The 27,874-nt window shown below is 43.2% G+C and overlaps 1 protein-coding gene across 1 annotated transcript in view; it reads right to left on the bottom strand.

The window, feature by feature from the left end:
- The window catches only part of OCLN (occludin), a 33,266-nt gene extending 5,857 nt beyond the window's left edge, over positions 1 to 27,409 (bottom strand). Inside the window, exons 1-6 of the mRNA XM_083151874.1 lie at positions 27,259 to 27,409; positions 15,924 to 16,002; positions 11,810 to 12,488; positions 9,556 to 9,717; positions 3,533 to 3,660; positions 780 to 980 (exon numbers count right to left, since the gene is read on the bottom strand). Coding sequence (XP_083008000.1) covers positions 780 to 980; positions 3,533 to 3,660; positions 9,556 to 9,717; positions 11,810 to 12,488; positions 15,924 to 15,973 — 1,220 coding nt within the window. The 5' untranslated portion in view covers positions 15,974 to 16,002; positions 27,259 to 27,409. The remainder of the gene's footprint in view (positions 1 to 779; positions 981 to 3,532; positions 3,661 to 9,555; positions 9,718 to 11,809; positions 12,489 to 15,923; positions 16,003 to 27,258) is intronic.
- Between the last annotated feature and the right edge of the window lie 465 nt (positions 27,410 to 27,874).

The raw sequence follows: 27,874 nt of genomic DNA, 5'->3' as shown, positions 1-27,874 counted from the left end.
TTTAAAGCTAGGATATTGGAAACACTAGATCTGTTCAGTATATTTTTAGATGGGTATGGATCGTTACGTCGACCCTAGAAAGGTTTACAGGCAGAAGATCGACAGGGACACATTTCCCACCAGGTCTGATATTTAAATGGCAAAATGGTAATTTTGTACTAAATGCTCAAAATTCTGCCAAATGTTCTCATACATCCCTCTTAAATTGTAGCATGTATAGAGCTTAACACCATGATTTTCATTAGCTCCACAGCCTCCGTGTGCCATGGCCTTCGTCTTTCCTACATAAAGGGACGACACTGGAGAATCTAAAACGGAAATTACACCACAAAAATGCCAGATTCTAATAATCTGCCTAGAATATAATTTCTGAGATTTTTGCCATACTCTCATACTTTTGGGATTTCCGCGAACATTGTTATAACATTTTAATGATCTCAATTTCAGGCAACTTCAGCCTCTCAAAAAAAACTAAAATATTTCAACAAAAGTCAAACAAAAGTGAAAGCAGGCACTAAACTACACTAGTATGCAACACTCCCCATTGACAATACATTTTCTTAAACCCTAAATAATTACTAGATTCAATATAAATTTCTTTAGTCTGGGACAGTACAGCATAGCGACAGAAGAATCACAGTGATCAACACAGCAAACTTTACTGCCACCGGATATTAAAAAAAAATAAAAACAAACCGATTTAGTCACAATGTTAAGATTATTAATATTTAGTGTTACCCAGCCATGACCTGGATCCAAAAAAATTCACTTCCGCATACCTGTCCCAGTCTTCATCATCCAGATCGTCTCCAGATTCTCCTCCTGTGGTATAGTCAGTGTCATAGTGATCATTGGGGGACCTCCTGGCCCTGCCTGGCCGCTTTTTGCGTGGGGCATTTTTACTAGCATCAGAGCTGCTGCTGTATATCTTTGGTGCTAATCCAGATTCATTTTTCACTGGAAATACCTCCTCAGGGATCCTGATGGGAAAATAAGGAAGAGTCATACAGTAGGAGCAAGTTTCATCTTTGCTCCTTTGGCCATGGCTAGCCATGGCTATTCTATTGTTCTCAGCTGCAATACGTATTGTATTGCAGCTGAGAACAATAGAATAGCCATGGCTAGCCATGGCTAGCCATGGACAAAGGAGCAAAGATGAAACTTGCTCCTACTGTAAATACAGCTTGTAACAGTTACTCTAGGAAGGCTAAATGCAGATATGGGATTAAAGATGGAACTTGCAAGGTAAGCAACTCTAAGGTAGGAATTACATTTTATTTCCCAGTGACTGCCACTATGTGCGGCAAAACCTGGTCCTACTAGATGCATCAGAAGTAATGGGTTCCAGATTGGAGCAACGTATGTATTACCTCAATGGGGACCCATTATCACAATTGGATCTCCCCCTAAAAACTCATGGGAAGCATGCCTCACAGCACCAACACAAGGTACCTGCCTAACAGCGCTGAGGTCATGGGTCCGATTCCCACCATGGCCCTAACTGTGCAGAGTTTGTATATCCTCCCTGTGCTTGCGTGGGTTTCCTCCGGGTACTCCGGTTTCCTACCACAATCCAAAAATATACTGGTAGGTTATTTGGCGCCTAACAAAATTAACCCTAGAATTAATGTATGTGCGTGTACATGTGGTAGAGAATATAGATTGTAAGCTCCATTGGGGCAGGGACTGATGTGATGTGAATGTTCAAATAGTCTCTGTAAAGCGCTGCGGAATATGTATGCGCTATATAAGAAACTGCTAATAATTAAAAAATTAATAAGGTACACCTATTTACATTTTTGGAATGGCTTATCCACCATGATAAGTTACAAAATAAGGGCCCTTATTCTGATCGGTGCGGATTTTTCCGCATGCGGTCGTACCGCCGATGGTTTTCTACTGCGCATGTGCAGAGGTCACTCTGCGCATGTGCAAGCGGTTTCGCCGAACGGATTCTTTCGACGCCGCACAGGGGGCGGAGAGGGGCGTGAAGGGCTACTTAGCCTCATTACCCTATGCATACGCCCCGCGTTTCATGGGCGTTCCCATGCAAACGCAGGGCGTATGCATGGTAATGAAGCCGTGACGCATGTGTAGGGGGCGGGCATCTGACATCGCCGGATGGCAGCTGCCCGCCCCCATACATGATTTCATACGGACAAGTGTCGTGTGGTCTAGGGTGGCGGGCGCTGGTGGAGCGTGCGGCCCTGCATTCGATGTTCGGCGACCATCGAATGCAGGGGCTGCTCCCAAGATGGAGGAGGCGTATCCCCGTCCACTTTCATGCGGACCGCCACATATCCGCGTACGGACGGAGGTGGCGATCCGTATGGAAGGCGGGGATTCGCCTGCACGGTCCTGGCCGCATATTCTGATCGGGCCGCACCGATCAGAATAAGGGCCAAGGAGAAGAGATGCTACTTGCACAGTTAAGGGGCAGGCTGGGCTGTCAGTCACTAGACCTCACCCCAAAAATCTGTGATTTGCGGGTCTGCAAAATAGCATCAGGGATACACGACACAAACGCACATCATTAAGTCCTGGACTGCAATCCCTCTTACAAGTATCCGGGACTTGCGAAAGTAGGCAAGTATGGTGTGTGTAAACAGAAGAATTGGATTCACCATAAGGAACATGGTGAAACCATCTGTCCAACAGCTGAAACTTGTCAAAAATTGGCTGAGCGAGAAGGTTTGGGATGGTTAAGTCAAAGTCCAAAGTCCTGACTTTATCTACGCTAAGATCCTATGATTCTTCTAATTGAGACATTGCATTACCAAGCAGGAAATAGGGCACTACTAAAAATACAAGTGCAGCAAGTACTACGTGAACACCGTGAAGTAATGTAACACCTGGAGATGGGTAGTGTGGTTATCTCATTGTTTTTTTTTTTATCTTGAAACCAAAAGAAATGTTACAATTGATTCTATAATAAGCTAATTTAGCCAAGTTTAAAGTAGAGGTCCCATTATTACCTATACCTTTCATAAAGTCCACTGAACGAAACGCGTTGAGCCACCTGATTGACCTCAATGCTCTACATAAAATAAGGGGAATTCTTAATCCTGTGCTATTGTGAAATTTTCTGATTGTTCCTTTTTTTTTTTTTTTTTTATTGTATTGAGTGTTAGTAAATGGTTATCCCTGACATACCAGCTATAAATTATATTCTTAAACCCTGTACACACGGGGCGATATATCGCCGACTGTTATATCGCTCGGTGTCCCGTTTGCATCAGCGACCAGAGACGGTCACTGATTAAAAAGAAATGGCCGGGGGAGCCCGGCAGTGGAAATCAGCTGGTCGCAAGAGCAAGCTCCTGCGATTACTATGGGCAGAAAATGGGAGCACGCATCCGGCGATTTATCGGTGCACACTCCCATCACTGGCAATATGGTCGCTCAGCGACTACTTGGATTTTTTGTTTCCATAGGTGAAAAACATTCCAGAGATACAACCATTATATGAGTGGATAAAAGAACTTCTCCCTTAGGATCATAAACTGGTTTACAGTGCAGAAAATATACTCACGGACGAGGATCAAAATTGTGGTCTGAATAGGCCCGGACACCATTCACGCTTCTATACTCATTGACCGATCCATTCACTTTCTCATTGTATTCGGACATGACTGGTATCCGTTCAGATACAGTTTTCACCTTAATGGACAAAAAGGAGAAACATTATGCATGAGAATATACAATAGCCAAAAAGAACATGCGTAAACTCCACAAACCACAACAGGCAGCATGTTCCCCAACTTGGCTAACTTTACGGTTTTAATGCAGTTCATTGCATTATCGCCAGGGTGATATAACAGCACCATGACAAAAATGCAAAAAAAAAAAAAAAAAAAAAAAAAAAAAAATTATTTACGGTCAGCGCAGTCAAACTTTGGAACTCTCTTCCAGGAGAAGTGGTGGTGTCGGCAGACACAATAAATACATTTAAAATAAGGTTGGACAAACATTTATTGGATAAAAACAGCCAAGGGTACAAATCATAATCTGTCTTTAAAAATTTCAGAACATACTATACAACAAGGGATAAGCTATTAAAACCTAGCTTGAACTCGATGGACCTAAGTCTTTATTCAGCCTTATCTACTATGTAACTATGTAAAAGTATGGCTTAGACACCATAGGATACCACTAAATGGATAGGGGAAACAGTAGTGATAATTAGACATAGGACAACTTAATGCATCTTTTGAGAGTACTTTGCAAATTGAGAGAATTACTAGTATCTAGTAGTTAAAGCAATATGTTACAGAATCATGTAACAGCTCCAACATCAGCGCCCCCTTACCGCCGCACATCGCCGGCTACCGCAGACCTAATTATCGCATATACTCTAACATATGCGATAATTATGGCAAAGGACAGCTCTTGCGTTAAGAGCTGTCCTTTGCGATCTTGCCGGCGATGTGCTGCGGGTCCCGGCGGCTCACCCCTCCCTCCATTACCCGGGGCTCCTGCTGCCAGGCAGACTCTCCTCCTCCTCCCTGCACCCGGAAGAGGATACAGTGCAGGGAGGATGTCACAGATCCAGGCAGCACAGCGCTGTGCTGCCTGGACAGAGCAGGTGAGGGAGGGGGGGTGACGGCGTGAGGCAGCGGGGGTCCGTTAAGAAGCCCATAGGCTTCTATGGGGTATCACTAGCTTTTGCTGGCGATACCCCCCCCCCCCCCGCAGCAAAAACCCGCCGTGCGGGTTTTGCTGCATATCAAAATGCGGTAAAAACCACGATAATGGGTTTTTTACCGCATTCCTGCTTTAGAGAATCTCCCCCTAAGTGCGGAAATAAGGCCACTGCTCTTATATTATATCAGAAACTGACCCACATTTCTTTGTCCAATAGAAAAACTACAAAGACATCCAGCTTGGCAAACATATCTCATGTTATTTTTTAAAGTACATTTGGGCTAACCTGGAAAGCTGCAAAACCAGTCTTTTTGCACATAGGGAATATACTGGAGCAGGTACAAAGCACAAGATAAACAAAAAGGACAGCATTTACCATCTAACATTTGGAATCACTACTGGAACTGGCCCCTGGTGCCCCAGGAAACCCACAATGACCTGCATTGTAATAGGTTTCTTTTCCATGTAAAATTGCTGAATTTCAGCAACTTGCTAGCCATTTTTAAAACTATATAATTTAAGGCGGCTAAACCCTGACTGGCGATTTTTTCATAGCAATGTTGATATAACAATGTTTTCCTAGTTAAAATGTCGACAGGCAAGTCTGAGAAGATCAACGGGTGAAATGTTGAAATTAGGGTTAGGCTGTGAGAATAGCTGCTTAGGGATAGGCTGCAGGAGGGGAGTTCAGGTAGAAAAGTTCAGACTGCTGCAGAACAGGTGGTCTGACCTGGAAACCACCAGGAACAGGTAAGTCACTAATGACCCACCAAGACAATATATGTTGACATTTCAACGTCAACATTTCCTCACTACCAACTTGTCGAATGTTGATATGGCCAACACAATTGCCTTTCATGTGCATCCTCTCTAAACATCCTGTTGGAAGACACTCAAAAGGCACTTGGTCCACAAAAGCTACCTTGCGGAGGTTCTACTTTTGTCCGTATGAGTATAGTATAAATTGATGTTTCTGCATATATTATCGGGTACCGATCTCTGGCTCCTAAATCACATGGAGTTTATCTATATATCTTTATGCACATGTCTTTTTTTACACAAATATGAGTATGGGTACACAACCTTGTCAACCCTTTTATTATTGATCCCCATAATACCAGATCTGCTGGACAATAGGTGTCTATTTCTTCTCTCCACATGCGAGACCCACTACGTTGGAGGGACAAAACACTTTGTCCCAATCTTTCCACCGATCTTAACGCAAACTCTGAAAACCAAGCCAGCATTAACTAACACTTTTTGACTGTTGATGGTCAACATCAACGACAGTTTGTAACAAACACGGAACCATTTCCACCTAACTTCCTGAACTTAAAGCATTTATGGTAATGTGCATGAAAAGCTTTGAGTGATATTGGGCTTAGATCACTGGCACACATTGATATGTGTATCTGTTTCAGTTCTAAGCGATCTAGTCAAACCTAGTCAGATCGCTTAGAAAAATACCCGAAATCACTTAATGTGTAGGCCCCAATAGAATCAGAGTTGAAAATATAACCATTAGCTGTATCTGCACAAGAACTGAATTAGTGTTTTCCCGGAAACCACTAACAAAGCATTTCATATGTCCAATTTCAGTCACACTGAATATAGGCATGTCACAATCAAATTTAATCAACAGAAGCTGCTTGTGCGTCCTATTCGCACCGTTTAGAAAACATTGCAAATCCGAGTTGCTCCATTAGAAGCACTGTTTAACATGCTAGGAGGCTAGATATACCGTATATGGACACTAAATGTCCATCACTATCATTCATACTTCAGCCGAATGGAGTGTGCTGGAATCTTGCCGTGTCAGTTATCCCATTCAAGACAATACTAAAAGTTTCCATGGATCAAATCACCACCTAATGCAATTTGCATTGCATCTATTAATAAATAGGAGAGACCTTGCTACATATTCAAAGACAAACAGTATAAGTGTGACCAGTTAAAAAGACCTGCCCTGACAAATTTCAGACCCAAATTCTGAAGATCAGAAAGTAACCTCTAAATCCAGTAAGTGCACACACACACACACACGTTCAATGTAAAAAGTAATTGTACAATGGAATGTTCTACAAAGGGAAATTGTGTCGGAAGTGTAATTAAGTGAATTGTGTCTCGTGTCCAATTAAGCTTAGCATACTAGGTCATTGAATTAAATAGTGGAACACTCACCCTAGTGAAATAAATATTGTTTACATGCATGCATTGTCGGTTCCAGCACTGAGACGGATTACCATTTACCAGCAGTGTGGTCTACATGCAAGCAACCCATTCCCTCCCCCCCCCCAGGGAGTCATAGCCCCGCAGTGTGATAAACCCCCCAGACATCCGGAGCACTACCACAGCCCCTTCTACATCTACACCCACTCAAATCCAAACTTCCGCCTGTAACCTGATGTGTCCAGATTAAAGGAGGTTCTGGCCCATCAGGTGTTGGATAAATCGCTGTTCTACCTATACATTATATCCTATATAAGCACCTGTACATTTCCAGTTTAGAAACCATTGTTTGCGAAGTGAAAAAACACTAAAATATATACAAGTAAAATGTAAAATGAGTTTTCTTCTTTTCAGCTAGCCCACCTTTACAAATCTACATTTTATATTCATGATCTACTTGGTACAAGGTGTTAAATGGTAACATCGCTGGTATCCAAGATCACAGATGTGTCCCAGTACTACACTACATAAATGCAGGCTGTTTGTGTACATAATTGGATATAGCTTCAAGTCCTTAAATTAATTGAGTTATGTTTTTTCACCAATGAATTAGAGGGCAGAATTTATTATGCAGTTTTACAGATCTTATTAAAAGGGGACTTTGGTGATATTGTACCTTCACAATCATTTGATGGGCATTTAAAGAAGGCCATCATAAAATGCCCATATTCTATACTGTATAGTGGTCTCTTGAATGTAACGTGATCCTGGCTGGTAGAAAAGCAGGTTATTTAAGCTGAAAAAAGGCTGCATTGTGCGTCCCATACAAAGACACTGCACTTTCATTGTGTAGCCAGAATAAACAAGCTGACAGTGTAATGAAACTACAGGCCCCGCCCAGAAACTCCATCCTCTCACACAAACACATATCTGTCATAAGACATCATCAGCTCAGAGCAACCGAAACAGACTTATCAGCACATCTGAGATATGCAATGTCCCCTCCTCTAGAATATTTACACAGTATACTCATCTATGACTGCACTCTAATAACCTCCAGAGAAAAATAAAGAGCAACCACAGTAACCCATTACTTTTATATAAACCATTCTTGTAATGCAATAAACTGCCTATTATAATTCACCATGCTCACTTCCAAGAACAAGGTAAACAGGCTTACAGAACAACCATTAATTAAGAATGCACATGTGCTAAGTAATTGCAATCACAAACATGACCCACTTGTCGCCACTCAATTTCAGATTAGTTAATGCAATGTTTGAAGAATGGCTTTGACTTCTATAATGCCCAATATTGTACACAGGCTGGTTTAACTTTTCATAGACGATGTACCAAACCTTCAAGAGAAAGTGAAGTTGCCCATAGCAACATATTGGCAACTCCTCCAATTTATCCTCATCTCTAATTTCTACCAAGTCATATGGTGCCCATACACGCACCGATTTTCCAGGTGCAATGTGTGCTATGAGATGCACGCTCCCGCAGCATCTCATCGCACAGTACAAAAAGTATGTGCGGTACATACTTTTTGTACTGTCTTTTGATCACAACGCATGCGATGCGATGCTATTTAGCACAGAGAGAGAGTAGACCAAGTACCAGCCAATCAGCTCCTATCTATTATAATACAGGTTGTGATTTAACAAAATGGCCGGTACTTTAAACCGGGAAGTAACACCCAGATTGTCAATGGTGTGTGTGTTGGTGTGTGTGTGTGTGTTGGTGTGTGTGTGTGTGTGTTGGTGTGTGTGTGTGTGTGTGTGTGTGTGTGTGTGTGTGTGTGTGTGTGTGTGTGTTGGTGTGTGTGTGTGTGTGTGTGTAGTAATGAAAACCAAATCTCATCACTGAGCTGGGAATGTTCTTAAACATTTATTAGACACATCCCACCCACTATGGATAGGGAGGATAACTGAAAAGAATTTCCACCTTCGGCATTATCTTTGTACAGGTTGAGTATCACTTATCCAAAATGCTCGGTACCATAAGAATTTTGGATAACAGATTATTCCGTATTTCAGAATATTTTTATATTTCAATGAGGTATCTTGCATTTATGTTGTATAAATACATTAAACACATGAAATACACAAATTTTATTTGTGCATAAAACAAGGTTGCAAAACATGAAACAGTTTGTAAACAATATCAGGCACTGAATTGGAATGCCAAGCAATCATTTTCTTGCACATATTTAGTGCCAGTTACATATCATGTCCTCAGTGCCAGATGTACCCAGTAGTGCCAGTTACATATCATGTCCTCAGTGTCAGTTACAGATGTACCCAGCAGCGCTTTTAGCACAAAAAAAAAAAAAAATTCACTTTCTGGAATGTATGGTTTTCGGAATAATTTGGATAACTGATATCTGCATAAGGGATACTCAACCTGTACAACTGGAGACCTTGGACCATGCAGAACATTCCAATTGGATTACACTACTGCCAATACAGATAGAGCTAAAGTAAAGTAGCATCAGAACCGTCCGGTCGCCTCTGCTTAGCCTTAGATGATTAAGACAAAAAAAAAAAAAACAACACACACTTATCACTCACCTATCCCTGCCCTCACCATCACTATTGTTGTGTAACTCTCATATACACATACATACCCCTGCCCTCACCAGCACTATTGTTGTGTAAGTCTCATATACACATACATACCCCGGCCCAAAGCACTGTTAGAATGTATACATAAATACATACACATTCCATACATACATACCCATTCCTCCACCTTCGGATCTCCCTCTTCCATAAACTTTTCTTTCCTCCACAGAATGTTCTGCTTGCCGCACTCGTTTATCTTCCTTCTTGTTTTCACAGCAAAGAATATGATTATGGCAAATGCAGCGACTATGAGGAACCCCAACACAATTGCAATGGCCTAGGAGGAGAAATACATATAGAGTTTTGGATTTAGCTGACCACCTGTGTGTTTATAGATGAAAACTTATAAAATACAACATTGTTATAGTCTTATGATGTAAAGATCTATGGGGGTAGGAGAGTTGACAAATAAAGAAAAATGGGTACTTATATGTTAGTTGGGCCCCCACTCAGCTATTTGCTTAGTTTTCCGCATCCGCTCGCCACGCTTCGGGCTCGGTGCTCTCGCCACACTATATAAAATCAACTTCATGCCCACATGGATAGTGGGGGTATGAGCGTACTAACTATAGTGGGCGCCCAACTAACATAAGTACCGAAAAATGTATTTACAAAAAAAATTGTATGCAAATTCAACCTAGATTCCACTTTCTAGACCAGGGATAGTCCTCAAGAGCTACCAACAGTTAACATTTTCCAGGTCTCCTCACAGAATCACAAGTTAAGTAATTATCTCTACCTTTGGGTCTTTTGTAATTTGTCATTGAGTAAAGAGTGCACGTGTGTGTGTGTGTGTGTGTGTGTGTGTGTGTGTGTGTGTGTGTGTGTGTGTGTGTGTGTGTGTGTGTGTGTGTGTGTGTGTGTGTGTGTGTGTGTGTGTGTAAGGCGATCTAGAAAACATGAGCTGTTGGTAGCTCTTGAGGACTGGAGTTGGCTACCCCTGTTCTAGACTCTACCCGATGACAGCCAGCATATCATGGGTTGCTGGCTTTTAACACTTTTAGACACTGGCAGTTTTGAATATTTAATTACTTCAAGAAGCAAACATACTAGCAACCAGACATTTTATATAGATTTCCATTTCTATAGGACTATTTAAGCCGAACATAAATTATATAGATGATACACACATAATACTGGATAAAAAAGAAACAAGTCAGGTGTAAATAAAAGATGACCCTGAAACATCGCAAAGTAAATAACGTCTAGCTAAAGTTTGTATTTTGCCACTTGTAGAAATGGCTAAAAGTTACATTTGTGTTTCATACTGCACACATTCATATAACTAGCTTTATGACGGAGCAGCAGATAGAAAAAAATGAGGGCAGCCACATTCTGTAATTAGCTATTATTGGGAGACAAACTGAACAAAACATTTTCAGATTTAAGCCATTAACAAAAGTTATTTCCTCGCTATTAATGAGAGCTCCCAGCAAGTAAACAGCCAGGTGAAGAAAAAAAAAAGGAACGAAGTCCCAGACTTTTAACTGGCATCCCCAGGGATGAGCAGAAATCAGACTAAACTGGAGTCACAATGCTGTTCTCTGCGCAAACAGTATAGTGGCCAGCACAAGTCAGAGACCACTGATTATCGCAACCAAACACCTGGATTAAGGGGTGCTAACCAGCATCTCCTAATCCATTACAGGGCACGATGGGGACAACTGAATAGCTTCGAGACCTCCTTCATGGAGCTATTCATATCGTACAGAATTTAATCACTCCCCATGATCATAATGATGGTATAAAAGTGTGTATAGGTTGTGGACATCTTGCCCAATGAAAATGTTGGAACCAGAACCTGAGAGCAGAACCCCCATAAAGTTTTTCCAGCTTCTGCAGCATTTAATAGCGCACTTAAATAGACTTCAGAAGTCATAAGATGGTATTTCTGGAACCAAGTAATTACTATTAGTCGAACCCACAAGTAGAACAAACACTGAGGGTTGGGAGGTAGAAAGAATGTTATAGCCTTCACTTCCCAATGTTAGTATAGCAGTAGTGTTTATTCTAGCACCCGCCATCTTTGAAAACCCATGCAGTTCCTTTTCCCTGCCTGGAGTGTCGCTGTCTGTGTAGTGCTTCTAGCACAGATTGGTCTGTTTATCAACACGGATATGCAAACCAGACCTGTGCTAGAAACACCACAGCAGACAGCAACACCCCATGCAGGGAAGAGGAACTGCATGGGTTTTCAAAGATGTGGGTTCTAGAATGAACACTATAGCAGTATGACCACCAAAAAGCCTGCCGCTTAAGTACAGAAAAAATGTAAACATTCAAAAAGTATGGTAAGAGAAAGGGACGTTATTTAAAACCACTCCGAGAATTTCCGTTGTTTAAGTATCAATGAGAAGCAGTGTCCTTACCTCTTGCGGTTCCACCACACAGTAGTGGTAAAGATATTGATTGACAAAAACTCCGGTAGTTACAGGTGAAGTGAACTGGCTACATATAGACACAATCTGGGTGTAGAAAGCAGATCCCGACGCTTGAGCTACGGGGTTGACCCCGATCGTATAAACAATTGAAGCAATGAAGACCAAGCCTCCAATAATTGCGCTGAGAACAATGACAATAAGGTAGAATTTTCTGGTTGTGGAAGTCGGAGTCCTTGTTACGGTCATTACAAAGAGCACCATAGCACAAATAAAGCAAATTGCGGCCATGGCAAGAATAAAGCCTTTGGCAGCTCGTGGATCTGTGTAATTCCCTCCATAAGCGAAGCCCATGCCCATCTGAGAGCCTCCAAAACCGTAGCCATTGTATGCGCCAGCGGAAGACCCAGAATATCCAGAGCTTCCTCCAAAGCCATAGCCCATAGATTGCCCTGTGATATCCAAGTCCCAGGGCAACGTGGAAGCCACACAGGCAAAGATGCCGACACACATGACAACAATAAGGATTGCCATTATCCGGATAATGCCGGGGGGAGAAGTCCACTTGTAGAAGTGTTGGATCTCATCTTCTGGGTAGTAGGAGTAAGCTGCCTGTGAGCGCAGCTCTGCTCCATACACATCGCGGCTGGGGGCGTAGTTGGATGGTTTGCTGCAATTAAAAAAAGGAGAGGGTTTAGAAGAGTTGAAAATGCTTCAATTTTTATTGAACCCTATTAGTCTATTGCACAGATCTCCTCAGTTTCACAAGTGAAAACATCTACCACACCTTTGGATCTTTCAAAGTGTGTCAGCCTGTCAGGACTACACCTGGGCACCAAGAGATGGCAAACACATGCAGATAGAGATCTTTGGAGGAATGGAGTCAGGAATACGGCTATACATAGAACATTTTAAAATGATTTTGCTACAACCTTCCTGGATTACATTTATCAGTGTTCTGTTCTCCTAGTATTGTAAATAATGTATAATGCTTTTGGCAATAAGGCTTCAGCAAGGTCTACACCAGTGATGGCTAACCTTGACACTTTAGCTGTTGAACTACACATTCTAGCATGCCCTGCTACAGTTTTACTATTTGGCCATGCTAAAACTGATGCAGGGCATGCTGGGATGTGTAGTTCAACAACAGCTGGAGTGTCAAGGTCATCCCTCACTGGTCTAGGGTTTCCTTTCATCAATCAGATTATCCCCTCACATTAAAAACCAAATGCACTTTTTGCATACTCACAGATGCAGCCCTTGTATAAGAGAGTCCAATATTTAGGAAAATGCAGCCTCTTCACTAGGAACCAGCGACTTCACTCATGCAACAAGCTCCTTGGATACTATGGTCCAGATTCAGTTAGATATGGTAATTTATCATGTCAAGAATAAGGAGGTAGCCTTGTGCTTTAATGCCTTGGGTAATTCAATTGCAACTCCTTTTCCTCACATGCTAACCCATAGAATCCAGGAGATGTTCCTAGAGCTATGCGTTAACACGTTTGCGGCACTGAAGATCATGGCATTTAGCAAAGGTTTCTGCTCAAGCCTCTCACAGGCTCAAACTGCATTAAGTGCAGCCTGCGGGCTCGATAAAATAAGCCCAGGCAGATGATTAGCCCATGGTAATTAACTGTGGCTAATTCAACCCACCCTATGTGCCGAATTACTACATCAGGCAAAAATCGTGCCGAAAAAAAGATACACATTACCTGGAGACCATTAAACACTCAAAGTTCCAGTTTTAAGTAGTGGTCGGGTGTGGTAGAACACACCAACAGTCGGGATTCTGACTGTCATTAGCCCGACTGCACAGTGGGGGGGGGGGGAACGCAACGAAGCCCCTTGTGGGCTCGATGCGCTCGCCACCTATTTTATTCTCCCTCTATAGGGGTCGTGGACCCCCACGAGGGAGCAGTCAGGATTCAGACGTCAGGGTAATGACTGTCGGTGAGTTGTCCGGCACCCGTAATTGTCCACCTGTAGAATTTCTAGTGCCCCTCTAGCTAACAGAATACGTTCATAAATAAATAAACTGACAACTGTAACATTCTGCTCTCTAGGAGATGTAGAACAATGGATTGTAAGAGGAGACCTTTGAATGGAGCCCTCTTTATGTAACAAGACACTGATGTCCTTTTATCATGTTAATACAATGTAACCTTTGTGCTTAGCAAAAATATACTGTATCTATATCGCACCAAAATCTAAGGGGGCGCTTCATTAGACGTACTGTCCAACAGTATAGTCCACCTTCAAATTGTCCAATATTAAAATACAGTTCTTATCTTTCTATTCTGGTATAGTTTGCGGCAATAAGGGCTACTATCCACCTAATTCCTCTGAAAAGAAACCCTTACACTAATATTACTGGATAAAAGCCATAAATCGGGTGTTATTGGTGTGAGGGTTTCTGTTCAGAGGAAGGAGGAGGATAGTCCTTATCTCGAAATCATCACAGAACAGAAAGACACGAACGGTATTAAACCATTGGACAGTTTTGAGGTGCTCGATACCATTGGACTTGTATTTAAGCAACCCCTTGGATTCTGTTGTGTAATTGTGGATGTTGGCCAACAGACTAGAATTGCGGAAGCAGCTGAATTACCTATAACAATGTACGTTTAAATCAAATATGGTGTTGCATCAAACATTGGTGTTACAGAAAAGTGTTCCAAATCTAGCACCACCTTTGTTAATTAGCCCTAGCCCAGGTCAGCTCCACCAGAGCACACAGCAAAGAAGCTTTCAGTTACATATTGTGGTGGTTCTGTCCCAATACCGTACAGTTCTCATGCTGTGCAGTCTGCAAGAAGCTACCCGGGAAGGTGTAAGATACCCCTGCAGGTGACGGTGGGCACTCTAGTCTAACAGTACAGAACTCTGTGCATTAAAGAAAACAAATAAGACATCAGATAATCTGCTGACAGTTCCCATGTAAATGGAATGTGGTTAGGAATTACCAGCTGCTCTTGTTTAACCTGAGAAATTAATGACTCCCATTTCTATATTAACTCTTACGTTACAGTGCTACTTGCATTTCTAAACTTGTTTTATCTGCGGTTTAATGTGCATTTATACATACATAGCATGTAGATATTAAGCACATGGGGAAATTAATGTACAATACTGGTAAAAATAAGGTTACTTTCTAAATCGTAGACAGTCAATAGATCGACATCAAGAAGTCGACCTTCAAAATGTCAGACAAAAGTCAATATGGAAATAGAAGACTTGAGTTTTTCATGGGGTTTTTTTTGTCCGTCAGTCTGTACAGTTTATCACGTGGGCCCCAAATCAGTGTACTCTCCCATGGCTAGCTCTGCTCGCAATAATCAAGCACTGTGCCTCACTAGTCCACATGAATGGTAACGTATGGAAAAATAAATACATACATTTTTGTCTTTCCTATGTGTCGACAATCGTATTGTCAACCTTTTCTCTATGTCAGCCTAGTGTGTATTGACCATTTGATATTGAGCTATTGACTGTCTTCATATCAAGCGCATATCAAAAATAAAGAGTTATATTTGATCCATCATGAGATGAATACCATAAAATATAATAAAACATAGAAAAGGCAATGAAGGCAGAACACATCAGGACACGAGGATGAGCGCAAAAAAGCTAATTGCTTTGTCTGAAATCGAAACTTTTAATCAAATATAAAGTATCACCTTCTGTAATATAAAAACATTAGACGTCACCTTGGGTTCAATGAACAGCAGAGAGCACTTGTGGGCCTTAAACTTTTAAACTGCAAATGTAATTGGTCATTGCTACACAAGTTCTTAAAAATATATTTATGGTTTTTAAGGATCAAGGTTTGTGGCAGGACTGGCACATAACTAGCACACCCATATAGTGAGAACTATGTATTCAAGAAACAAAAGTTTTTCGTTCATCAATAACGAAACAATGTAATCTACAACTGATGTAGACAGAAGACTACATACGCTTAAAGCAGGCGGCTGACTTCCCTCGTAATACACACACAGGCTTCAGGAAATACATGTATGACTTACGCTCATGATAGTCTAATCAAATATTGCCAATTACATATCAGAGGCTTATTTAATGAGTTAGCAAAGCAGATACGTACTACTCATCTGGTCGATAGGGCGGAGGGCTTTCAAACGGCCTGGAAGACATTTCAGAATGCAGGAAATTCGAGGAGGAACCTGAAGACCAGAAAAATAAGAGAATAGAAATACATTGTAAAATCAGCAGCATGGAAACTTGGTATATATACTTATTAAATACACACACAAATGACATGCTCAGTATGAGTACAGACCTGAACATCTCCTCACAAACAGAATACAAAGCAGGGCATTATGATGTGATAATAGCAGTTACTGCTTGGCTATGTCCAAGTGGCCTCTGACAATGGCCTTACTATGGAGGAAACTCATTGAGGCATGATATACAGAAATTAACCTTCCGGAGGTACTAGTAGAACAACGGCTTTGTCAATATACAGCACATCTATAGTCACAAATTACATAAACTTTATAATCTCCTTGTGACTTGGAAATTCTTACAAATTATATACACTACAGTCATTCAGGGAAGTCAACTATTTTCCAAATGAAGGATTTATACCGAAACCCATTAATAGTCCATAATTTTTCCTGTTCTGGTGAGAGACAAAATAAATATATGTGTGCATGCCTGCCTGAAATGTAGAAAGCCATATAGCGATCAACAGAGTAAGGGAAGGAGGGGAGGTGCATGGGGGGCAGGGGTTGTCGGAGCCCTGGGAGTTAGATTTTTTTTTTATTTTTTAAGCGATCACACACACACAAAAAAAAAAAAATCAATACAGTACACTCTTTATTGTTAACAATGCGCACTCCCATGCATCAATAACATCCCCCCTCTATGGTCAACGGAACATGCAGGTCAATTCTGGCTAGGGTGGCCAATCCCGGGATCAGCAGGATAATGGGATTTGGCCCCCCAAAAACTGGGGTTTCCAATCCCAGGATTAGACTGAACATACACAATCCCGAATTCTGGGATAAAAAAAGCCCTGGGATTGGCTTCTCTAATTCTGGCTATATAGCCAATGACTCGCATGGGTACTTGTTTTCTAGCACGGCCACAACGATCATGATCGTGGGCATCGTGAGGAAAAATCGGGGGCATCGCGGCCATCGCATGCACTAAAAAAAAATCGGGTGCGATGGTACCGACGCGATTTCCCCATAGGGAACAATGTTAAATGCATCAATTTACCCGCGATGCCCCCGATTTTCCATAGGAATCAATGTTAAATGGCTCAATTGACCCAATTCATCATAGGGAACACTGGTAAATTGGCCAGAAACCAAAAAAACAACGCTGAACAGTGAAATGTCCCCCCAAAAGTAGTTTACGCCACCCCACGATCAACGCGAACCCGAAGTGTGGCGAGCGCAGCGAGCCCGCAAGGGGCGGCAGTACGCGTCCTCCGACCTTTTCATACCCCCACTATCCACGTCGGTGTGGAGTTGAGAATAGAATAGTGTGGCGAGCGCAGCGAGCCATCGAGCCCGAAGCAAGGGGACGCGGATACCTGTGAAGCCCGCGAAGGGACGCGTTTACCTGTGAAGGTATCCGCGTCCGCTCGCCACGCTTCGGGCTCGGTGGCTCGCCACACTATTTTATTCTCAACTCCACGCCGACGTGGATAGTGGGGGTATGAAAAGGTCGGAGGACGCGTACCGCCGCCCCTCGCGGGCTCGCTGCGCTCACCACGCTTCGGGTTCGCGTTCATCGTGGGGTGGCGTCAACTACTTTTGGGGGGACATTTCACTGTTCAGGGGTGTTTTGGGGGTTTTCTGGCCCATTAACCATTGTTCCCTATGATGATTTGGGTCAATTGAGCCATTTAACATTGATTCCTATGGGAAATCGGGGGCAGCGCGAGTAAATTGAGGCATTTAACATTGTTCCCTATGGAGAAATCGGGGGCATCGCGTCTGGACTATTTAAGCCTTTTTTAGCCGCATACGACGCGACCGACTTTTTACAATGCATTTCAATGGGAAAATCGGGGGCATCGCGTCGGTCGCGTCGTATACCACTAAAAATGACACCCGATTGTGGCCGTGCTAGGAAACAAGTACCCTCGCATGTTCAGCAGGTCCTTATGACGTCACTGAACGATATGGTTTATTAATATCGTACATTGCGTATGTTCACTTCTATCACCCACAGAAGATATTGTTATTGATATCAGCCGTCGTTAGTGCCCCCCCTCATCTGTACATGTAGCTCAATCCTGACTGCCTCGTCCACAAAAGCTACACTTCTGCATGTGGCCACTGAAGAAATCTTTCCCGATTGCCGTTGGCGCATATCCTCTTAGGTGTGGTCACAACCAATGGTGGCTCCAGAGGGTCAAACTTGACTACTATGAAAGCGTATTGCCATTTATAGAATATTAGAAAAATTAATGCTGCAGCCGGATATGGATGTATGGTGCGAGGTCAGCAAGAAATACAGTGCCAGTAAAAAAAAAAAAAGTGCAGGGGTAACAAAGGTCATGGCACCTCGTACCATGCAGCAGCAGAGAACTTTTATCAAAAGCAGTTTACAGAGACAAGCTTACAATTTTTCCTTTAATGCGGTCTACTATATGAAACACACAGATCAAAACATGTTTCGAATGGTGAAGGTATTTGAGAAATTCCTTTAAAAAAAAAAAAAAAACACAACGACATTTACCATCAGTTATGGTGTAAATTGATACTTTTTAAAAATAAAAAAGTAACAAACAACTAGAGACTTGTAACCTGATGATTCTCAATGTATGACGACAGCAGTTAAAATTTCATGCAGATTTCGATCTTAATAAAAACAAATCTGTTTCAAGGTCAATAAATATGTATTTTCAATGACTGTTACCAGAGCATAATGTTATAGCAAATAGTTTGTTTTAACAGCTTTCTGCTAAACAATGGATCCACAGGTAGTAGCAGAGTGAATCAGGCAATGGCGGACTGAACATATTAGGTCCGTCTGCTGTTTTGCTACAAGAACACACCAAGAAACCTGCTGTGAGTTACCAGAGCCAAGTTTAGCGAGCAAAAATGTGCATTATACAGAGAGGAAGCAGGAGAGGCTCTCTGCAGGGAGTTCCTGAACATCAAATGGATTTCTGAGCTAGTCTACAAGCCTACATTGTTTCATGTCACTTAGCCATTTAGCATGGAAGATTTTTATCCAAAGCTCAGGCCACACTACCGACAAATAGAAAAATGTATCAGTCTAGAATAAGCTGCACCATATTAGTATTTACAGCAGGGGTTAAAGTGGGGGTAAAGGGGTGGACTTGTAATGGTGAGGTGGAACTAGTTTAAAAGACACCTCGGGCACAGTAATCCCAAAGGCGCCCATACACTAGTCTGATTAGGGCCGATTTGACATGTCGAACCTGCTTGTGAAAGGAGCCCCCCCCAGGTATCCACTGTAGTGAAGCCAGATGCAGTCTGTGAGACTGCACTGGCTTCAATGTGACTGGCAGGGACTTCCTATTGGAAGTCTGACCTGCCAGTCACAAAGGCAGTCCCCATTGGGAGGTGTTCCCTCCCTCCAGGATGCCTTTCTGCGGGCTGCCGTGCAAAAACGGCGCATGCGCAGTACCTATGGCGGAACTGCACACGCGCTGGTCCCCGGTGCCAGTTATTTGTATTGTACAGGCGGCGGGACCAAGATTTCTTCTATGGGTTGTTGCCGCAGAAGCCCATAGAAGCTGGCCGCATGCGCAATACATATGTTTGTACTGCGTATGCGCCAGTCCCGGCACCTGCAATCATAGGACAGGTGCTGGGAACCAGAGGAGAGATGCAGCGTCGGTGGCAACAGGGGGAGGTGGGTGCTGCCAGAGGCAGCACTCCTCCCCAAAAAGGGTAGGAGGCGCCACTGATTGCAACATGACTAGTTCAAATCGCACCCTGTGTACAGCAATGATAGCCAACTCCAATCCTCGAGAGCTACCAACAGTTAACGTTTTCCAGCTCACCTCACTGACTGACATTTTAAAAGATCGACAGCTGGAGCTGAATACTTCACTTGTGATTCTGTGAGAAGACATGGAACTTGTTAACTGTTGGTAGCTCTCAAGGACTGGAGTTGGCTTCCCCTGGTGTATAGAATCACATGTGATATATACATATTTAAATGACATATTGTAGTGTAGTCTAAATTGCAGAGTGTATAAAGTTCAAATCACACAGCACTGAAGTCCAAATTGCATAGAACACATTGGCCCAAATGAAATAGGGTGTGAGAACGAAAAGTGAGAATTTGGGAGAAGTTTCCCTTTTATGACTGCTGCTTTAAACAAAAGGGGATAAAGAGATAATTTAGAGGTAGAAGGCGGCACTCTTGTGCTTTAATTAAAGTCAGACCTTCACAGGTATCAGGTGAATCAACATTTCAGTTTAATGATAGGCTTGCCTGAAGAGGTGAGTTTTCAGGGAACTCTTGAAAGTTTGGAGACTAGTGGAGAGTCTCATACCCCTTTTACACCAAGGAATAACCCAGGTTGGACCCAGGTCAGCCTTGGTGTAAAAGGGGCCAACCCAGGTCCAGTAACACTGGTCTCCTACCCAGGTCCTGACCAGGGTTGAACACTGGTTGGACTTGGGTCGTGGGCGGTGTAAATGGTCCCAACCCAGGTTGGGACATCCGGGTAGTGCTGAAAGGATACCAGAAGTGCTGGACGCCTTTCCACAGTGCGCTGCAGTGGCAAAAGACAGCAGCCAGGAAGGATACGGGCAGTGCACACAGAAATCATAATTGGATGCAGTATCATTTATATTATTATTTTGGGGGGGAGCACATGGGAGATCTGCTGCTGCAGGGGAGGGGGCTGGGGAGAGTACATGGGTGATGCTGCACCTTTATACCGCTATGTGCGCTTGAGCACTGAATAAAACTTTTTGAAAAATATTTTACTAAATAAACAAACCAACATTTTTCAATGCTAACTTGTCATGTCTTTTAATTTTTATTTAAAATCATTGAGGGAAAGTTGAATGCCAGTTTAGCAGTCCTAAAATGGATATTTTTTATGTCATTCATAGGGAAAAACATTATGCCTCCACCATTTATTAAGGAAATTTATTTTATTAAGTTTATTTGTGCAGTTTTTAACAGATATGAAATCTCCTATGCTGAATCTCCCGTTATGAATCTCTGGCACAAATCTCTGTATGTAGGGCCCATCAGTGTTTCAAAGGATCACAAGTGACCCCAGGCTACATTTTGGCCAGTAACCATTCACAGTCAAACAGGATTATCTGTCCTAACCAGTCCATTTTGAATGCATACTACATGAATGTATTAATTGAAGATCTGTAAGTGGATAGTATAAAGTACCATCTCCTTTTCACTCCGATAAACTGGTTTGACAGAATGATGCCATCTTCTAGACAGTTCTGGCTATTTGGTATTGCAAATGTTTTTGCAGTGTGTACATATGGACATTTAAATCCGTCAACAAGTCTTTATGCAGATGCTTCCACATACATCTTACCTCCTTCTAGTCACACCATGCAGTACTTCCTCATCTTTGCCGCCACCGCTACGCCAGCCGCTACATAAGGATTTTTGGCAAGGAAGTACCCCACCCTCCTGTGTGCACGCCACCATCTATTACCTTTAGTAAAGTTGTGGCGAGCGAAGCAGAGTGAGCCACTGAGCCCGAAGCGTGGCGAGTGAAGAGAGCCGGCGAGGGGACAATAGTGCTACGTAAGTTCTGTAGCGTAAGAGGTGGCCACAAAGATGAGGAAGTACCCACAATGCCATAGCGTGACTTTGTAGTGCCAAGCAACTTCTTCCATTAAAATGAAGCTTGATCACAAAACTATGTGAATAAGGGCCAAATGTATCTGAAAACTAAAGGGTAGCATTTACTTTGCCCACAGAATATAGGCATGCTGCATATTATATCATATTTTAGAATGCCAAATAATTTTAGTCTGCCCGTGCGTCTTATTTTAATAGCGTTGCAAAAAACAAACAAACAAAAAAACAAACAAAAACAAAACAAAAAAACAATACAGGATGCCCGACTAGAATGTGATCTTTGAGCTCACTTATACCAGGCATCTCCAGCTGCCTGGTGTGTTGAGGCACGATGCATGAGGACACATGTAGTTCTAGATGTGAAAATGTGTACAGGGAAACAATATTTCCTTCAGACCGATAGTAGAGAGAAACTGAAGGATCAGAAGACACCGTTATATAGTATGTACACTTCTCTATCAGGACAATGGTTAAAATAATTATACAGTCAGATAAAATGCCTGTCATGCTGCAGGATGACACCCAGCAGATATTGTGGGCATACATCGAGAGGTCTCAGAGTATGGCCAGGATCTCTATTCTCTGCCACTGGGAAGGAGATATTTTCCTGTTCCTTTGCTGTAAAGGAACAGAGGAAATGTTGATCATTGAGGCAGCATGCACTACCTGATATGACCGGCTTGCAGCTCCCAAATGATCACATTTGTCAAACAAACCGCCACCGGACAATTAGGTACCTCTGAGAGATCATGCTTTGTGAGCAGTCACATAAATACACTGTAAATTATCTGGGCAATCTGCGGGTATCAGACCGATCACTCTGATAATAGTATGACATATGCTTCCTTTAGTCTGCAATCATCAAATCAAAGAAATCCAAGCGGTTCAACAGATTCACGATTACCACATGTGAAACACCTCATAAAATGTCTCAGAACACAAAGCCTTATTTTGCATAGACATCCCAGCAACGCTGAAAACCTGTGACACTGACAGATAATAACTGAATTTCACATCTTCAAACTAGGGGAGGGCTCAATTTAAAGATGTAATGTAGCTATGGAATATTATTAAATGCCTAGCGCTGTTGGGAAATCAATTTCAATAGGTCACTGGGGACATTCAGTTATGGGTGATGCAAGTGCTTTGCTATCAGAATGGTAGGGTAATGCTCGTAACCGCAGCATATCACAACCACAACATGGCTCACTTTGAGCTTGGAACGAGAAGATGGATGGATATAAATTACCAGCCAACCAGCTCCTAACTGCCATACTACAGGCAGAGTTTTAAAAGTAAAAAAAGTGTCTGCTTGGTATTTCATCTCAAACCAAGGTCCCCTATCTCACAGTAGGCGGGATTCGCTAACCTTTTTCATCACAGTCAGACATCTTTAACGGTGCCGTTGTGCTTGTTCCATATTCTCTGTCCTCCGGCGGTGTCAGTGTGCTCCTTGAACTTCCGCCTTTCACTTCACGCCTGGCTCCCCAAAGCTTTGTATTGGAAAGGCGCGCGCCTTATGCTCTAAGCCCCGCAGCGCTAATCAGAGACTCTTTCTAATTCGCCTCTTCAGGGTTGCAAAGAGGTAGTAATATAGTTTAGAAATGGGTGGGTTTTTTTGCAGTGACGTTTGTGGTGCCATTATTCTTTATAAAAAAAATTTTTTTATTATTATTATTATTATTATTACAGCAGTTTACCAAATTATTGTAAAAATCTAGCCAATCACGGGACAGGCACAGGCGGCGGTAAACTGTAAACCGACACATTCGCCAGGAATGTTAGAGCATCTCCCCCTATGGATACACAGGAAAATGAGCCATGTTGCTCTACAATGCTGAGAACTGAACAATGGGCTGCTGGACGGGATCCCGACAGTCATTAAACCGACATCGGGATCCCGACTGTTAAAACACTGACGGCCGGGTTCCCGACGGCCGTCGGCTATTTTCCCTCGTGGGGGTCCACGACCCCCATAGAGGGAGAATAGAATAGGTGGCGAGCGTAGCTCGCCACCGTGCCCGCAGCGTGGCGAGCGCAGCGAGCCCGCAAGGGGCTTTGTTGCGCTGGCCACGCTGTCCGAGACCAGGCAGTCGGGATCCCGACTGTCGGGATCCCGACTGTCGGTGAATCATACCACACCCGAACAATGGCACAGTTGTCAGTTTGCCAGCATAGGTTGTCACAGTGCATACAATGCCAATTTTATAACCTCTTCATGGATCAGTAAAAAGAAAAAAAAAATGTCATTGTTTAACAAGTGTTCATACGGCTGACTGTGTACCGAGTTCCTGCTCCCTATTATCAAGCTGTGCTTTGGGGTACTTTCTAAAGAGAGCTATTATTTCTAAACCGACAGCCTAGAGCAAGCTACTGTACCATAGCACAAAGCAGACACTCATATGTATCCACCCAAGAACTGTTGGCGGTAAGGAGTTGGACAAGCAATGAGGCCTGAAATCCCAAACAACTGGGGGCACCTGGTCTATGTAGATCAAAGGATTAGAACAGTATACTGTACAAGGGTATTTTGAGTTAACTCTAAGCGGCCCATTAACCATTTGCAGCTAATTTCCCAAAAAACACCCATTTTCTGGGATTAGCCACAATGTACGTAGAAGGGACATCAGCAGGTATCTCCAATACCTGCCGAGATCCCTCCTGCTGGGAGCCACATCCCCCATAGGTTTCTATGGGGGATGCGATGCTTCAAGATGTATCCATTATCGGGCAGCACTGCATCAGGTCTCGGAGCTACTACCACCATTCTAGGATGGAGGTACCCATTGTAGCTGGCAGCGCAGTTAGCGCTATCCGCAGAACCCCTGGGTCCAGGCTGAGCGCATTGCAGAGGCCGTCTCCTTTCGGAGCTCCTGTCCCTGACATAAAAGATCAAATCATAGCAAATTGACCCATACACACTACACCAGCCCACAGCATACCCTTGTCACTGAAACAGACATTGATAGCAGAGAACCACTTTTCCCAAATACATACACTAGGGGTCATGTTATGTAAGGAGCCAATTAACCTACAAATATAATTTTGAGTGGGATAGGAAACCCATGCAAGCACGAGAAACTCCAAGTGAAATCTATGGTGAGAATTAAATATATGACCCGAGTACGGTGTGGCAGTAATGAGAACCATTACACCATCCGTAATTAAACTATTGAGCAGTGCTCCTTTATGACGCTGGACGAGATACTTGGTCACGTGGCCGTCCCCACCCAAACCTGGCATTGCTTCACTAGCTCAGTTTCAGTACAGCTGCAAGTGGGTTTCAGTGTATACGAGAGTTTCTGAAGGAGGGTAATCCACTGTCCTTATAGTGGGTGCAGGTGGCTATTAAGGCGGCTTCACTAATAACCTACTATGGGCTTACCTGCAAGTATTCCTCATTTTAGTGCATTTACACATCTAAGCTTCTGGTTTTGGAAGTAATTTGCTAAATAAAAGAAGCTTGCTACACAATAAGTTGCTTTACTATCAATTACTTAGTCATAACTAGGTACATTCAAAGGGGAATTAATAAACAGAGAACAGCGAAGAAATCAAAGCTCAATGGATCATGTTTGTAGTCGTGTAATGGGCACAGGAGAGCCATCGTCTGGCAGGCTGGTAAGCTCTCTTACCATACAATGTTACCCTTAGCTGCTTATACATTAATAGCATTGCAAAATGCTTGAGAACCAGGACCTACTGTATATTGGTTAATACTTGGTCCTACTGATAAACATTTCCTAGCCATTGTGGGCCTCAGGTTAACGGACGTTCTCAAAAGTAATCAAACAATGAGATCGTACTTTTAAATCCATAGTAAGGTCATTATACTGTAATCCATTGTGGCACAGATATCAAAAACAACAATACAAATAATTTGACTTACAGCACATTACAGGAAGCATTAAGACAACCCCTCTATGTTGTTAGGGTGCTTGCTTCCAGCTGGAATTTTGCACATGGCATTCAGCAAAATAAGCACTCAAAGGGTTAAACAGCAGTAAAACTGGTAAATCTAAAGATGTATCTGTCTGGCGGAAACAAAAATCTGGCATGTATTGGAGCAAGTGACTATCAAGAAATAAAAGGCTGCCAGTAACAGCAAGAAGGGTGCTGCAGAGGAAAGAAATAACGTTGGACTGTGTAGTAGGGATGGCCATCGATTATTGTTGTTTCCAAAACATTGATGGTTGGGACCTAGTGCTCAATGTTTTGGGCATCGATAGAGGAGGTTCGAAAATCTTTAGGTCATCAATGGAAAGCATCCGATGGCGAAGTTTTGGGTATTTTTACCCCTGCTAGTCCCTCAGTCCGTCTACCTACCTACCACTGGTCCGGGTCTCACAGTTTGCGGCTTCTTCAGTCAGCGCTGCTACACTGGACAGCGGCAGCTATGGAATATGGCAGGCTGGGCATGTGCGCAGCATCGGCTGTATTCATAAAACTACAGGCCCAGGACGGTGGACCCCACCCCATACCCAGCTCCCACTGTCCATCTGTCACAGTCCAACTCCCTCTCTCCTTGGCTCGCCACCTTAATCAATTCAATATGTCTCCAAGTCCATCAGACACTATGACTACGTCCACCGCCACCGGTCCCGGCTAGGAGGTGTGCGCATGCAAAGAATAAACTTTCCAGATTGATATCTAGTTAAAGTTTCTTCTGCGCTTGCACGCACCGCTCAGCGGCGCAATCCGCACTATTTTTTGGTGAAAACCGTCAGTGGTAGAATGTTTTATAGCTGTTGATGGTTCCTGCTTTAAGACCCATCAATGGCCATCCCTAGCTTGTAAGTAATAATAAATGCCATTGACATTAATAAAAAAAAAAAAAAAAAAAAAAAATCGATACTAAATAAAATCTGCTGTGAGGAACGTAGTTAAAATGGGGACTATGTAAAAACCGGACCCGGACTACCCGCCGGACAGGACATCAAAATCTGCTGTCCGGAGCTTGTAGGGGGGGGGGGGGGGGGGTCCCTGTGATAGCTATCACCAGGGACATGGGGAAGGGGTGATTACAGCCTCCCCGTGTGGTCCGGACCGTCCGGTTTTTGCTACATGCCCGGACCATACAGTGAGGCTTTATTCTACCCCTCCTCATCTACCTGGTGACAGGTGTGACAGGCAGCCCCCCCGGACAGGACACCCCGGACCGGAGGCTACAAGCTCCAAAATGCAGAGTTTGATGTCCAGTCCGGCGGTCTTGTCCTGGTCCGGTTTTCACCCATACCCGTTAAAATGGGAACGATTGTTTTGGGACTGAAAATTGAAATAATAATAAACAAACTGATTAGATGCATAGCATGACCATATCAGTTCTAACATATATGGTGTATGGGTAACCAAATATGTAAAAAGTATCCATGATTACTCTTAATAAAAGTATATATACATACATATACATATACATACATACATACATACAGATACACGTATTATGCTGGGACTTGTAGTTCCACACTACCTGTGACCACTCTTGCTTTATAAATCCCACCTCCTACTACTACTTCTGCATTTCGGGTTAAGTGGGACTCTACTATTCTTGTCCATTTGTTTAATCAATTTAAAATAATAATAAAAAAAGTGCCAGTACAGAGTGGCACCCACAGTATGAGCTTCAGGTGTCTCACCTGCGTGGTCCCGGCAGCGTCCTGCGGGTTTCCGGATCAGACAGAAGTTCTGCGCGTTCTATACAAAATCCCAGCGATGAATCCCTGCGAGAGTCGCTGCTAGAGTGCGCCTCCGAGCTGAGGAATGGTGGCGTCTACCCGGCCCCGCCCCCAACATCCCCTCCCCCAGCGCCCTGGGGAGCCGGGCGTGGCACCTGAGCAGCGCCGTACACCTGAGAGCAGGAGGAACAGGTTCCTTCCCCCACCTCTCTTCCTCCTCCTGCGCCCCACACCTGGGACAGTGCTGTGCGCTCTGGGCTCTGCGCAAAGAAAGAAATGTTCTTGCGAAATGAAGTAAAGGTCATTCGCAGTCGTTAACAGTTTTTATGAGACCATAATGTCAGGTTTACAGCAGTGATACCAGAGCTGGGTGTGGGGGTGAGGACCGGGCACTGTCACTGTGATAGTCCTTATGGGATACGTTCACTAGTCTACAAGCATTAGATCGACACCACTAGGTTGACATGCATGAAGGTCAACATGACTGAAGGTCGACATGGGTTAGAATGACAGGGTCATTAGGTCTACACAAGCATTAGGTCGACATGGGGAAGGTTGACATGGGTTTTTTTCACTT

This window comes from Crinia signifera, chromosome 1 (assembly GCF_055691185.1).
Source record: "Crinia signifera chromosome 1, ASM5569118v1, whole genome shotgun sequence".
Taxonomy (NCBI): Eukaryota; Metazoa; Chordata; class Amphibia; order Anura; family Myobatrachidae; genus Crinia; species Crinia signifera.
This window is presented reverse-complemented; position numbering and strand designations above follow the sequence as displayed.